Source organism: Lemur catta, chromosome 7 (genome assembly GCF_020740605.2).
Source record: "Lemur catta isolate mLemCat1 chromosome 7, mLemCat1.pri, whole genome shotgun sequence".
In the NCBI taxonomy this organism is placed as follows: domain Eukaryota; kingdom Metazoa; phylum Chordata; class Mammalia; order Primates; family Lemuridae; genus Lemur; species Lemur catta.
Window position 1 is genome coordinate 10,158,977 of NC_059134.1, and position 15,137 is coordinate 10,174,113.

At 51.3% G+C, this 15,137-nt stretch overlaps 1 protein-coding gene across 1 annotated transcript in view; it reads left to right on the forward strand.

The window, feature by feature from the left end:
- LOC123640982 (NACHT domain- and WD repeat-containing protein 1-like) overlaps positions 1 to 15,137 on the forward strand; it is a 51,932-nt gene that overhangs the window by 8,714 nt on the left and 28,081 nt on the right. Inside the window, 5 exon segments of the mRNA XM_045555399.1 lie at positions 4,661 to 5,933; positions 10,486 to 10,689; positions 11,155 to 11,314; positions 12,596 to 12,713; positions 14,069 to 14,227. Coding sequence (XP_045411355.1) covers positions 4,661 to 5,933; positions 10,486 to 10,689; positions 11,155 to 11,314; positions 12,596 to 12,713; positions 14,069 to 14,227 — 1,914 coding nt within the window.

The window sequence follows — 15,137 nt, forward strand, 5'->3', positions numbered from 1 at the left end:
CAACACATTCAGGCTGGGTGGGGTGGCTCACGCCTGTAATCCTAGCACTCTGGGAGGCCGAGGCGGGAGAATCGTTCGAGGTCAGGAGTTTGAGACCAGCCTGAGCAAGAGCGAGACCCCCGTCTCTACTAAAAATAGAAAGAAATTATATGGAAAAATAAAAATATATACAGAAAAAATTAGCTGGGCATGGTGGTGCATGCCTGTAGTCCTAGTGATTCAGGAGGCTGAGGCAGGAGGATCACTTGAGCCCAGGAGTTTGAGGTTGCTGTGAGCTAGGCTGACACCACGGCACTCTAGCCAGGGCAACAGAGTGACACTCTGTCTCAAAAAAAAAAAAAAAAAACAAAACCACATTCAATATGTGAATTTATATTATTAACATAAAATATATTGATTTATTTAAAGATATAGAACATAAGAATTTATATGAAAGTGTTTTAATTTTGTTGTTGTTTTTTTCTAAAGATAGGGTCTCACTCTGTCTCCCAGGCTGGAGTGCAGTGACATCATCATAGCTCACTGCAGCCTCAAACTACTGGGCCAAAGGGATCCTCCAACCTCAGCCTTCTGAGTAGCTGGAGTCCCAAATGTGTGCACCACCACACCTAGCTTTTTTTGTTTTTTGTTTTGTTGTTTTTTTTTTTTTTGTAGAGACAGAGTCTTCCTATGTTGCCCAGGCTAGTCTCAAACTCCTGGCCTCAAGCAATTCTGCCATCTCAGCCTTCCAAAGTACTGGGATTACAAGTGTGAGCCCCTGCACCCAGCTGAGTGTTTTAATTTTATTAATAATATGTTGACCATTATATGCATATATAGTCATTCTACTAATGACACATCCATTTTTAAAAATAAACCTTTTGTTTTGGGATAATTTTGCATTTGCAGTGAAATTGCAAAGTTACAGAGCTACAAAGAAAATACAGAGCTCCCACATGCCCTTCACTCAACTTTCCATGAAGTTAACATGCAACACGGCCAGGGTACATTTGCCAAAGCTAAGAAATTAACGTTGGTACTTAACGTTGGTACCTTACCATTAACTCAACTCCAGACTGTATGGAGACCTCATCAGTTTCCCCATGAATATCTTTCTGTTTCCGGATCCCACATTGCATTCAGCCACTACATTCCCTTAGGCGCCTCTGGTCTGTGAGTTTCTCAGTCTCCCTTGTTTTTTGATGACCTTGACACTTTTGAAGAGGTCTGGTCAGGTCTTTTGTGGAATGTCCCTCAATTTGGGCTTGTCTGATGCTTTCTCGTGATTAGACTGGGGTTACAGGTTTGTGGGAGGAAGACCTTATTTCATCATACCAGGGGCACCTGATACCCAAGAGACACCGTGGGTGATGTTAACTTTGATCCCTTAGTTAAGCCAGTCTATGACACGTTAATTTTGAAAACACGGCTTACGTGAATGATGTTAATGGCTACTGTTTATGGAAGACTTATCATGTCATTATTGCTTGCTCTGTGACATGAAGCCAAATCGTGCTAATTGCTTCCATAGAGATGTCTGCGATTGGTGTCATAATCGGCATCTGGGATCTGTGCTTTGGGACAGGCAGCTCAGCCCTGCTCGTTTCTAGCTTTGTGGAGCTAGAGCCTCAGTTTCCTCATCTGTAAAGTGAACTAGTCAAAAGTCAGACCTCATGGTGTCACATGAGGATGCAAAGGATCTTATACCAACCATGTATGTCTCTATTTCTATAATTTTGTTATTTTAACAGTGTTACAGAAGTTGGAATGACCTGTAACCTTTAGAAACTGGCCTTTTTCCTTCTGCATAATACATTCAGCTTTGTACAAGGCTTATTCCGTAAGAAAATTCCCACAACAGCCCCCTATCAGGATGAAATAGTACACCAGTGTTACAGAGGAGAAAACAGAGGATCAGAGAGGTGCAGTGACTTCCTCAAGGCCACACAACCAGCCTGCAGGTGGTCTTAGACTGATTCATGCTGAAATGTGTCTGGGAGGGATCCCGTTTTGGAATTGTTAGTTGCCTTCATCTTTGACCTTCATTCACAGGGCCAAGTGGCAGAGGTGTGTATGTGAGGTCTCTCCAAGGAGGACTTTTGAGTGGCTCTTGTCTGTGGCTTGGAGGTTGAGCCCTGTTTCCAAGGGCCTGGCTCATTCAGCCACAGAGATCTGGGCGTCTCCACTGAGCCCAGAGCTGCTTCAAAAATAACTCCTTAGATCTGACTGCTATTTCAAAACAACAGCCTCCAAGCAGAAGTCAGTATGGACCTGTGACTCTAGAAAATATGGGTCCTTGGGGCAGCTGCCGCATGGTCTGGGACAGGGGTCAGCAACCTATGGTTGGAGGGCCAAATCCGGCCCACTGCTTGCTTTTGTAAATAAAGTTTTATTGGAACCTACTCAAGTGCATTAGTTTGCATGTTGTCCATTTGCTTTCGTGCCACAACAGCAAAGTTGAGAAGCTGTGACAGACACCATCTGGCCTGTAAAGCCTCAAATGTTTACTCTCTGGCACTTTACAGAAAAATGTGCCAACCCTTGCTCTCAGTAAGACATGAGTTGGTTTCTACCCCTCCAGGAATGCAGCCTCCAAGCTCATTAAAAACTCTCTCTCCAGCCTCTGTGGCTTTGCAAATGTTTTTCTGCAGCTTCGAATGCCCCAACTTCATTCCTTCACTATCTGTCTGTCTGTTTTTGTGTCCATTTATTCATTCATTCTGGAATGTCCACTCCACCTCGACAGGGATCTCTGAGTGCTGTGTTCACTGTTAGATCCCCAGTGTGGAGAGCAGAGGCACAAGTAGGAACTCAACACAGTTTGTTGAATGAATGGGTGAGGGCGGCACCTGAAACTGACAACATTGTATTTTTTTTAATTGAGGTGAAATTCACATAGCATGAAATTCACCATTTTAAAATACAGTTGACCCTTGAACAACTTGGGGGTTAGGGGTGCCAACCACCCCCCTATCCTCCCCCATGCAGTTGAAAATTCACATATAACTTTTGACTACTTAACTACTAATAGCCTACAGTTGACTGAAAGCCTTAGCATTAACATGAAGACTTGATGAACACAGATTTTGTATGTTATATGTATTATATACTGTATTCTTGCAATAAACTAAGCAAGAGAAAAGGAAATGTTATTAAGCAAATCCTAAAGAAGAGAAAATATATTTCCTATTCATTAAGTGGAAGTAGATCATCATGAAGGTCTTCATCTCGTTGTCTTCATGTTGAGTGGGCTGAGGAGGAGGAGGGGGAAGAGGAGGGGGTGGTCTTGCTGTCTCAGGGGTGGCAGAGGTGGAAGAAGAGCTGAGTGTAAGTGCACCCACACAGTTCAAACCCATGTTGTTCAGGGTCAGTGGCATTTAGTACAATACATTTGCCGTGTTGGGTGACCACCACCTCTGTCTAGTTCAGAACATTTCCATCCCCTCAAAAGGAAACCCTGACCCCATCAGCAGTCACTCCCCACTTGCCTCCACCAGCCTCTGGCAGCCACTAATCCATTTCCTTCTACGTATTGGCCTGTTCTGGACATTTCATGTCATTGGGATAGTGCAATATGTGACCTTTTGCACCTGGCTTCTCTCACTCAGTGTAATGTTTTCGAGGTCCATCCACGTTGTAGCACATGTCAGTACCTTGTCCATTTTCATGGCTGAATAATAGGCCATTGCATAGATACACCACATACTGTTTATCCTCTTATCTGTTGATGGATGCCTGGGTTGTTCCCTCCCTTTAGCTACTGTGCATAGCGCTGCTGTGAGCAAGAGCATGCCAGGATTTCTTTGAGTCTCTGTTTTCAGTTCTTTGGGGGCAGATATGCAGAAGCAGAATTGCTTGGTCCTGTATAACGCCATGTTTCACTTTTTGAGGATGAGAGTATTGTTCTACAATGATGCTGCTTCTCACACAGGGTCTCTGTGTTGCCTACCCCAAGGGTTCTTTGCAGCCCCTGGACCAGCAAGCCTCAGAGCTTATTGGAAATGCAAACTGACAGGTTCCGCCCAGATCTGGGGAATCAGAACTTCTGGAGAAAGGGCCCAGCCATGTGGGTTTCTTTGAGCCCCCTAAGGCAGCGGTCCCCAACCATTTTGGCACCAGGGACTGGTTTCATGGAAGACAACTTTTCCACGGACCGGGGTTGGGAGGGATGGTTTCAGGATGATTCAAGTACCTCACATTTATTGTGCAGTCAAACCTCTCTGCTAATGATGATCTGTATTTGCAGCCACTCCCCAGCGCTAGCATCACCGCCTCAGCTCCACCTCAGATCGTCAGGCATTAGATTCTCATAAGGAGCACAGCCTAGATCCCTTGAGTGTGCGGTTTACAGTAGGGCTCGTGCTCTTATGAGAATCTAACGCTGCTGCTGACCTGACAGAAGGTGGAGCTCAGGCGGTGATGCGAGCGATGGGGAGCGGCTGTAAATACAGAGGAAGCTTCACTCACTTGCCCACGCTCACCTCCTGCTGTGCAGCCAGTTCCTAACAAGCCATGGACTGGTACCGGTCCAAGGCCTGAGGGTTGGGGACCAAAGCCCCAGGTGACTCTGGTGCACGTTAAGCTTGAGAACCAGTGTACCCCCCATGAGCATGTCTCCCAAGCAACCCCGCGCAGGCCGACTGCTGACATAACAATCACTGACTTTTTTCCACTTTTGCAGTCATCGAATGGGAGATAGAGCAGGGCTTGCTGAGCTCAGAGAACAGGGACCAGGGAGCCACCGTCTTCCTTCGAGAAATCCAAGACCTCAGCAAACACATCCTGGAAGACTGTGCCCTCAAGACGGTGGACCGGCTCGCGGATGGCTGCCTGGACGCCGACGCCCAGAACCTGCTCCGCAGCCTCAAGGGGCGCATTGCCGACATGCTGCCTGGAGTCCTCAAGGTCCACCGCCTCCCGTGGAGCCGCGACCTGGTGAACCCCAAGAACAAGGCTCACGCTCGCTACCTGAAGGAGCTGAGTGAGCAGTTTGTGGCCAGGGCCAACCACCAGGTCCTCGAACACCTGCGTGAGCTGGAGGTGGCCAGGCAGGAGTTGGGGTGGCTCTACCAGGAGATCCGCCACCACCTTTGGCAGAGTGCGGAGGCCACTCAGACCTTCTGCGGACGCCAGGAGCTCCTGGCCCAGCTTGGGCAGCGGCTCAGGCAGAACGACAGCCAGCCCCACACCCCACTGGTGCTCTCAGGTCCTCCGGGCATTGGAAAGACAGCCTTGCTGTGCAAGCTGGCCGAGCAGATGCCAGGGCTGCTCGGCCACAAGACGGTGACGGTCCTGCGGCTGCTGGGGACATCACAGATGAGCTCAGACACCCGCAGCCTTCTTAAGGGCATCTGCCTCCAGGTGTGCTTGGCCTACGGGCTGCCCCTGCCCCCCGCCCAAGTCCTGGATGCACACACTAGGGTGCTCCAGTTTTTCCACATCCTCCTCCACACGGTCTCCTGCAGAAACTTTGAGTCCCTGGTGCTCCTCCTGGATTCTATGGACGACCTGGACTTGGCCCACCGCACTAGGAGGGTCCCCTGGCTGCCTCTCACGTGCCCCCCGAGGGTGCACCTCATTCTTTCGGCTTGCTCGGGGGAGCGGGGGGTTTTGAACACCATGCGGCAGATGCTCACAGACCCCGGGGCTTACTGGGAGGTGAAGCCCCTCTCGGGAAACTTAGGGCAAGAGATGATCCAGCTCCTGTTGGCGGCTGCGAGAAGGATGCTGACCCCTGTGCAGAGGAACCTGCTCTGGGCCAGCCTCCCGGAGTGCGGGCACCCGGGGCGGCTGAGGCTGGCCTTCGAGGAGGCCCGGAAATGGGCCTCTTTTTCCGTGCCAGCCCCTTTAGCCACCACGGCCGAGGAAGCGACACACCAGCTCTGCACCCGCCTGGAGCAGACACACGGGCAGCTCCTCGTGGGCCACGTGCTGGGCTACATCGTGTCTTCTCGGTAAGTCTCTGCTTTTTGTGTTTCTTTTTTTTAGCTCTGTTTTTCCCCCTTTTTAAAAACTGAGATGTAGTTCATGCATTCATTTCTTGCTGTCACAAATCACCAACTGGGTGGCTTAGAACAACAGTCACTTATTCTCTCATACTGCTCCAGGCCAGAGGACTGAAATCAAGGTGTCTGCAGAGCCGCAATCCTCCCGAAGCCTCTAGGGAAGAATGTATTCTGTGACTTCCTCTTACATTCTAGGTCCCGGCCACCCTGGGCATTTCTTGGCTTATAGATGCGCCACTCCGATCTCTGCCTCTGTCTTCACACAGCCTTCTCCTCTCTGAGTGTCTCTGTGTCTTTTTGTTTGTTTGTTTGTTTTGATACACTCTCATCCAGAGAGATGGAGTGCAGTGGTGTCGCCATAGCTCACGGAACCTGCAACTCCTGCTCAAGTGATCCTCCCGCCTCAGCCTCCTGAGTAGCTGGGACTACAGGGTGTGCACCACCATGCCCGGCTAATTTTTCCTATTTTTTTGTAGAGACAGGGTCTTGCTGTGTTTCCCAGGCTGTACTTGAACTCCTGGCCTCAAACAACCCTCCTGTCTCAGTCTTCCAAAGTGCTGGGGATTACAGGCATGAGCACCTCACTTGGCCTAGAGGGAGTAGATCTTAAGTGTCCTCACCACACACACACACACACACACACACACACACACACACACACACACAATCTTGACTCTGCCTGGTAACAGATGTGTTGACTGATTTGATTGTGGTCATCATTACACAATGTATACGTGTATCACATCATCATTTTGTACACCTTGCACGGATACAATTTTTATTCATCAGCTATACCTTCATAAAGCTGGGAAAATAAGTACCTACATAAAAAAGGAAGAAGAGACTGCTTACCCAGTTGCTCAACCCGATGAAAGTCTCAGGGATGTGAACGCCAACCAACCAGGGACAGGACAGAGCAGAGCCTTTGCTCAGAAATGCTGGGTGTGGACGGGGAGTCCCAGAGAGGGGGGTGTTAGTCAGAGTCACCCCAGCATCCAAGCTGCCTCCCCAGGAGGGGTGGGTAGAGGCCAATTAGCAGAGACACCAAGGAACAAAGCTTTGCTTTGCCGCAACGGGCCGACAGAAGGTGCTGCAGCCCGTCACCCCAAGTGCTGGGTGACAGACTAACAGTTGTGCCTCTTCTCGGTGGGGAGGGGGCAGTTTTTTCTTTCTCAGTCCGTGTGATTTCCGACTTCCGTCTGTTACAACATACTTGCCTAGAGGGCAGATCCCAGTGAGGAGGAGCTTTTAGCTTGTTTCCTTTCAATGGAAACCGCTCATGCCGGTGTTGAGAACTAAGGGTCTTATTCCAGGTGGGAGTTGGGGAGGTCCAGGGCCACCTTGTATCCGACTCTAAGATTGCACCCCAGATTCATGTCGCACCCCAGAGTTCATGACTGGTCTGGACTGTACAAGGGTACAAAGGCAAGCTGGGAGCTGAGGCTTGCACCCATAATCCCACCACTTTGAAGGGCCGAGGCAGGAGGATCGCTTGAGGCCAGGAGTTCAAGACCACTCTGGGCAGCACAGTGAGACCCAATCTCTACCAAAAAAAAAAAAAAAATTAGCCAGGCCTGGTGGCACGTATCTGTAGTCCCAGCTACTTGAGAAGCTGAGGTCGGGGGGGATACCTTGAGCCCAGGAGTTCAAGGTTACAGTGACATATGATCACGCCACTGCACTCCAGCCTGGGCAACAGAGTGAGACCCTGTCTCCAAAACAGCAACAACAACAACTCCAAAAAAAGACACCCCAAGACAGATTGGGGAATGTTCCAGAATAGAGGGGTGGTTCCATCAGGCCATTCTGGTCAAGTCTACTTGGAGGAAGCGAGTTGTCATGGAAACCAGACAGTCATGAGAATCAGGGCATTTTCCCATCCTCTCTCCCTCAGAGGTCCTCTCTGAACATTGGCATCTCTTCTAGGTTCTTCCTTTTGCCTCCCTGGAACTTCAGCTTGCCTTGAGATTCAGTTGGTGTCAGGAGCTTGTATTTTGGGGACCAGGCACCCTCTTACTGGCTTATTCTTTGAGTCCCAATTTGAAAATCTGGGGACACAGAAACCAGTTGGCCTACTTGGCCCCATGTCCGACGCAATCAGCAAAGCTGGGGGGCTCACAGGGTATAGGACCTCCACCCTGGGCTGCTGGCAGGGGTGGTGGTTTTGAAGGCTGACAGTAAGGAGGATGATGTCGGTACATCCGGTGCCATGAAAGCGTGTTACATTTATGTGTGAAGTCAGTGAGCTGGGATGATTGAGAGACTCACTCTTGGGGCAGATCTGAGTTCCTCGTAGGCCAGAAGCCTTCACCTCTGGGTGACTCTGCCAACCAAGGAACGCTTGACAGGGTCTGGAGACATTTGGGGAGTCACAACTGAGGGGGTGGTGCTCCCGGAGTCTCTGGTGGGTGGAGGTCAGGGAAGCCACTCAACACCCGACAGTTACAGGACAGCCCCACCACAGAGAACGACCCAGACCCTGGTGTAGGTAGTGCACAGGGCGAGAAACCCCACCAGGGAGATCCTGTCTGTCTGCCTGTCACCTCTAATTATCTATTTCTACGCCCACTTTGTTTTTTTGAGACAGGGTTGCTCTGTCCCCAGACTGGAGTTCAGTGGCATTATCACAGCTCACTGCAGCCTCCAACTCCTGGGCTCAAGTGATCCTCCTGCCTCGGCCTCCTGAGTAGCTGGGACTACAGGTGCACACCACCATGCCCGGCTAATTTTCCTGTTTTTTACTTTTTGTAGATATGAGGTCTCACTATGTTGTCCTGGTTGGTCTTGAACTCCTGGCCTAAAGCAATCCTCCTGCCTTGGCCTCCTAAGTGCTGGGATTACAGGCATGAGCTGCTGAGCCCAGTGCCCACTGCTTTTAGAAAGTATCCACCCTCCTTACCGCGGCCTGCCAGACCTGGCCACCCCCTGCCTGGAGTACCTACCCCCAAATCTTCCCCTGCTGGTTCCCTCCCATCTAGTCCCAGCTCACATGGCGCCTTCCCAGAGAGGCCTACCTGCTCCGAGATCCATATCCCTCCTCCACCCCTCACCTTGTCCCTCTCTTTCACGGTACTTCATTGATCATCTTCCTGCACCTGGTACTACTCAATGCTTTCGTGTGTCTTTCCTGCCTGGCTCCCTGCACTAGAAGACAAGCTCCAGGGAGTCTGCAGTGCACTGAGTATTTGTGTCCCCCTGAAATTCCTGTGCCGAAATCCTCGCCCCCAAGGAGATGATATTAGGAGGCGGGAGCTTTGGAGGGTGATTAGGTCATGAGGGTGGACCCCTCATGAATGGGATTCGAGCCCTTATAAAAGGAGCCCCAGAGAACCCCCGTGCTCTTTGCACCACGAGGACACAGAAGAAGGTGCCATCTATGAACCACGAAACGGGCCCTGACCAGACCTCGAATCCACCAGCACCTTGACCTTGGACTTCCGGCCTCCAGAACTGTGAGAAATAAATGTTCGTTAGTCAAGCCACCCAATCGACAGTATTTTTATCATAGCAGCCCCGATGGGCTAAAATAGGTGCCCAGCTCCCCGTGCCCCCGGGGCCAGGCAGCACCACGCCTCTTACAGAGACCACACTCCACCAGCAGCCCTCGAGCAAGAGTGCCGGGGCTCTGTCGATGAGCCGGGCCCTGTGTGTTGCAAACAGAAAACAGCCTCCCCTTCTTCCCTGCTCTGAAATAAACTCCATTTGATTGTTCCTCACCCTTGATGAAATTTCCAGCAAATCCTACAGTTTTTCCAGTCTAATGCTCCCAGGTATTAGGAAGGCCACTCCAGTCCTGGTACTGAAACGTTAATGGCTCACCCTGCTTAAAGACTCCATGGGCCAGGCACAGTGGGTGATTCAAACCTGTAATCCCAGCATTTTGGGAGGCCAAGGCAGGAGGATCCCTTGAGTCCAGGAGTTGGAGACAGACTGGGCAACATAGCAAGACCCCATTTCTACAAAAACTACAAAAATTAGCTGGGCGTGGTGGCATGTGCCTGTAGTCCCAGCTACTCAGCAGGCTGAGGCAGGAGGATCACTTGAGTCCAGGAGTTCAAGGTTGCAGGAAGCTAGGATTACACCACTGCATTCCAACCTGGATGACAGAGCAAGACCTTGTCTCCAAAAAACAACAAAAAGAAGATACTTCCCAGTGGGCCAGGGAGGGGTGGGGTGGGTGCAGTTGGTTTTTGCATTATTTTCTTTGCATTATCTTGTACTTCCCTCCTTATGCTGACTGCGTCAGACTCCTCTGAGGTTGGGGAGCGGACGCTTCCTGGTTCTCTAGCTGTGAGTACAGAGGAAAAGATCAGAAGGATTTTCTTTGGTGGGTCAGCCACAGGGGTCGCTGGTCCCCGCTGGGCACTGTCTCAGTGCTGTTCCTTAGGGTGGGGGCCGGACTCCATGCAGGTGGCTGTGTCTCTTCCTCTCTTGGCTTCTACATCCTCCCAACACAGAAGACACAAGATGTGTTCCGAAGCCCCATCCCTCCTCCCTGCAGGTTCGGGCTCTCAGAGGCGGAGCTGAAGGATGTCTTGTCCTTGGACGACGAGGTCCTACAGGCCGTGTACCGGGACTGGACCCCGCCCAGCAAGGAGCTGCTGCGGTTCCCACCCCTGCTGTGGGTGCGGCTCCGTCGGGATCTAGGCTACTGCTTGGCCCGGCGGCCCGTGCACGGCTTCACGCTCCTGGCCATCAGCCACAGGTAGGTCCAGGTGGCGGTGGCGGCGGCGACACTGTCTGGGTAGGATCCCAAGAATGAGGACTCACTGACCGAGCACCTCTCTGTGCCAGATCCTTCCTCACTCCCGTTCTCAAAGACTCAAGTCCAGCGTGTTCAGAATTCTAGGGTTTCCACACCAGCGACTCCTACACAATGAACTTGTTTTTGCAATTGAAGTGAAATTCACATAGCATGCAATTCACCATTTTAAAGTGGAGGATTCAGTGTCATTCAGGACACCCGCCACGTTGTGCGGCCATCACCCACTCTGTCTAGTTCTAAAATATCTTCATCACACCCAGAGGAAACCCCATCCCCATTAGCAGCCACTCCCCACTCCCCTCCCCCAGCCCCTGGCAACAACTCACCTGCCTCCGGGAAGACCAGTGGCCACCTCTGAGCTCCACGGGCCTCCCAGCTTCATCAGCCTGTGTCCCCTCTCTGCAGACAGCTGGTCGAGGTGGTCCTCCAGCGCTACCTGTCGGGGCCCGAGAGAGCCAAGAGGCACAGCGTCTTGGCTGACTTTTTCTCAGGCGCCTGGGGCCAAGGCACCAAGAAACTCATCACCTTGCCGCTCGTGGGGACGCCCCTGAACTTGGACCGCAAGGTGAGGTGCCCGGGACTCCTGCTTCCCACCTGCACCCTCCACCCTGCAGAGCCGACAAGGCCACGGCTACCCAGTGTGGCATACTTACCTCCTCCGTCCTTCCTTCTTTCCCACTCAAAATGCCCTCGTTGGCCGGGCATGGTGGCTCACGCCTGTAATCCCAGCACTTTGGGAGGCTGAGGCAGGAAGATCACCTGAAACCAGTTCAAGACCAGCCTGGGCAACATAGAGAGACCTCGTCTCTACAAAAAAAAAATTAAAAAAAAAAATTACCCAGACGTGGTGGCACACACCTGTAGTCCCAGCTGCTGGGAAGGCTGAGGTGGGAGAATGACTAACCCCAGGAGTTTGAGGTTGCAGTGAGCTGTGATTGCACCACTGCACTCCAGCCTGGGCAACAATGAGATCCTAAAAAACTTTTAACTTTGAAATAATTTTAGATAAACCAAAGAGTTGCAAGAAGAGTACAGAGAGTTCCTATAGACCCTTTCCCTAGATAGTAAGATCTTATATAACCATATACAATAATCACAACTAGGAAATCACACTTTTAATTCTTTGGTTATAGCTCCATTTTTTCTTTTCCTTTGTCTCCCCTGCTGGACCGGGGAGGCCGAGGGCAGGGCCAGACACTGATTCTTTTGTTTCCTCTATCCAGTGACTCAGAGACCCTCTCCTGTGTGACTAGAGCCCCTGGGTCTCAGCCTCCTCCTGTCCCCCGAGTACATAGTCTGACCCTCTTTCTGGTCTCCCAGTTTCGGGACCTCTTTTCCCAGTTCATCCTCCCAAGGAATGCTCTGACAATCCAACCTGATCGTGCCTCTCCTCTAACACCTTCTATACCTCCCCAGTGCTCTCTATCTTGAGCTAGACCTCCAGCCTGATGTTCACCTTCATGACCTGCCGCCTACAACCTCCCCAAGCTCATTCCCCACTGTGATTCTCTACGCGGCCTGCCACATTAATAATTCAGTCCTGGCATTCCGTTCCTTTGCCCTGGAATGCCACTGTTTTCTGACACATTTACCAGACAGACTCCTACTTGTCCTCTGAGGCCCAGCTCCAATGCCCCCACCTTCAGGAAACCTTCCCTATTTCCCCAGGAAGTGTCACGCACCACCCCCTTGGATTCTCCTCTCCCCAAATCCCCTCCCCTACCCCAGCCCTGGCCATGGGGGACAAAGGGTATATTGGTCTGCCATTGTGTCACCGTCCCGTCCAGCACTGTCGGGCCTGGCCCATGTTTGTTTCCAAGCTGCAGCCTCCCTTCTCCCCTGCCAGGTGGCCCCGCAGCCCCTGTGGTTCTCCGACACGGTTGCAAACGTGCGGAAGCTGGAGGAGTTGCCCTATCACCTGCTCCACTCGGGCCGCTGGGAGGAGCTGAAGCAGGAGGTGCTGGGTAAGGGCTGCCCCATCTCAGAGGGCATCGGGCCACACAGGAGGCCCAGGGAGACACAGGGCAAATGTGGACATCCTGGGCTCCTCTTAAGGCAGAGGTTCTCGCAAGGGACCATTCTGCACCTGGGGACACTTGACAGTGTCTGCAGACAGTTTTGCTTGTCACGACTGGGGGAGAGGGGCTACTGGAATCTAATGAGTGGAGGCCAGGGATGCTCAACATCCCACAGTGCACAGGACACCCCACCACAGAGAATGATCTGGCCCCAGATGTTGAGAGTGCAGGATGTGAGAAACCCTGCCTTAGCACAAGAGACCCTGTCTGTCTGTCTGTCCATCTGTCCTTCCATACATCTATCCATCCACCCGTCCATCCTTCTATCTGTCCATCCATCCATCCAATTATCAGTGCATCCATCCATCCATCTGTCCTTGCATACATCTATCCATCTGCCCATCCATCTTCCCATCTGTACATCGATCCATCCATCCATCCATCAGTCCATCCATCCAACTATCAATCCCTCCATCTGTCCTTCCATCCATCTATCCGTCTGCCCATCCATCTGCCCATCTGTACATCCATCCATCCATCCATCCACCCACCAGCCCATCCATCTATCCATCCATCCATCCATCCATCCATCCATCCATCCATCCATCCATCCATCAATCCATCCATCTGTCCTTCCATACATCTATCGATCTGCCCATCCATCTTCCCATCTCTACATCCGTCCATCTATCCATCAGTCCATCCATCCATCCATCCATCCATCAATCCATCAATCCATCCATCCATCCATCTGTCCTTCCATACATCTATCCATCCACCCATCTATCTTCCCATCTGTCCATCCATCTATCTATCAGTCCACCCATCCATCCATCTATCTACCCACCCATCCATCTTCCTGTCTGTTCATCCATCCATCCATCCATCCACCCATCCATCCATCTTTGTATCTGTTCATCATCCATCTATCCATCCATCTATTCACCCATCCATCCATCCATCCATCTATCTATCCCCCCACTAATCCATCCCTGTGATTCTCAACCAAGGAAGACTTTGCTCCCCAGGGACACTTGGCAATGTCTGCAGACATGTTTGACTGTCACCCTTGGGGGCAGGGGTGCTACTGGCATCTTGTGGATGGAGGCCAGCCTTGCTGCTCTACATCCCACGATGCACAGTTCAGCCCCCGCACACACACATCCCAGAGAATCATCCAGCCCCAACGTCAGTACTGCAGAGCTTGAGCCCTGGATGAATTGGGGAGGTGATTCTCTGCCCCCTGGATGAACTGGAGGAGGGTGTGTCCTTCCCACGTGCTCCTCCCTTTTGCTCTGCAGGCAGCATGAGCTGGATTTCTTGCCGGGGCCTCTCCGGGGGCATTGAGGACCTGCTGGATGATTTCGACCTGTGTGCCCCTTACCTGGACTGTCCTGAGGTCAGCCTGGTCCGTGAAGCCCTCCAGCTCTGCCGGCTGGCCGTGGAGCTCCGAGGCATGGGTGAGTCTGCACGGCCTGGCCAGGGCGCGGGGCTGCTCTGCACTGACCTCTAGAAACCCACTCTCCTGCCTGAGCTGCGAGCTGGATTTTCATTAAACTCTCACCTTTCCCGGTAAAACCTGTAGGTTTTCTTCTAGCACTTCTAGAATTTTGAATTGAACCTGGGAGAGCAGCACCCTCCCCTCACCCTGGGCCGGCACCTTTCTCTAGAAAGGGCCAGACAGGAAATATCTCAAGCAGAATTGAGGAAATTGTGTAGGTGCTTATGTAACGAGAGAAAACAAGGTTCCCATGTATTTGTATTGATGAAATTCAAAACATAATAATAATGACAGCAGAATTTAGAGTTGAAAGTTGATGTTTCCTGCCATTCGGTCCATTGCAAACACATGGCTGTAGGAACTTTTATTTTTGAGACAGGGTCTCACTCTGTTGCCCTGGGTAGAGTGCAGTGGCATCATCATAGCTCACTGTAGAGCTATGATAGACTTGGGTGTCCATGGATTTTAGTATCCACAGGAGACCTAGAACTCATCCCCCACGAATACCAAGGTAGGACTATGTACCTTTTAGGGGAGCAGTTTTCTGCTTACTACACAGAGATATCACAATTATTATTCCAAGTTTATAAAGAGGAAAATTGAGGCACAGAGGTTAAGCAACTTTCACAAGTTCACACAGCCAGTAAGAAGAGGGACTCTGGTCCAAAATGATTCCGGCCTGGCACAGTGGCTCACACCTGTAATCCCAGCACTCTGGGAGGCCAAGGTGGGAGGGTCACTAGAGCTCAGGAGTTCGAGACCAGCCTGAGCAGGAGTGAGACCACTCCCCCCAGTCTCTACTAAGAACAGAAAAATTAGTAGGGTATCTTGACAGGCACCTGTAGTGCCAGCTACTCAGGAGGCTGAGG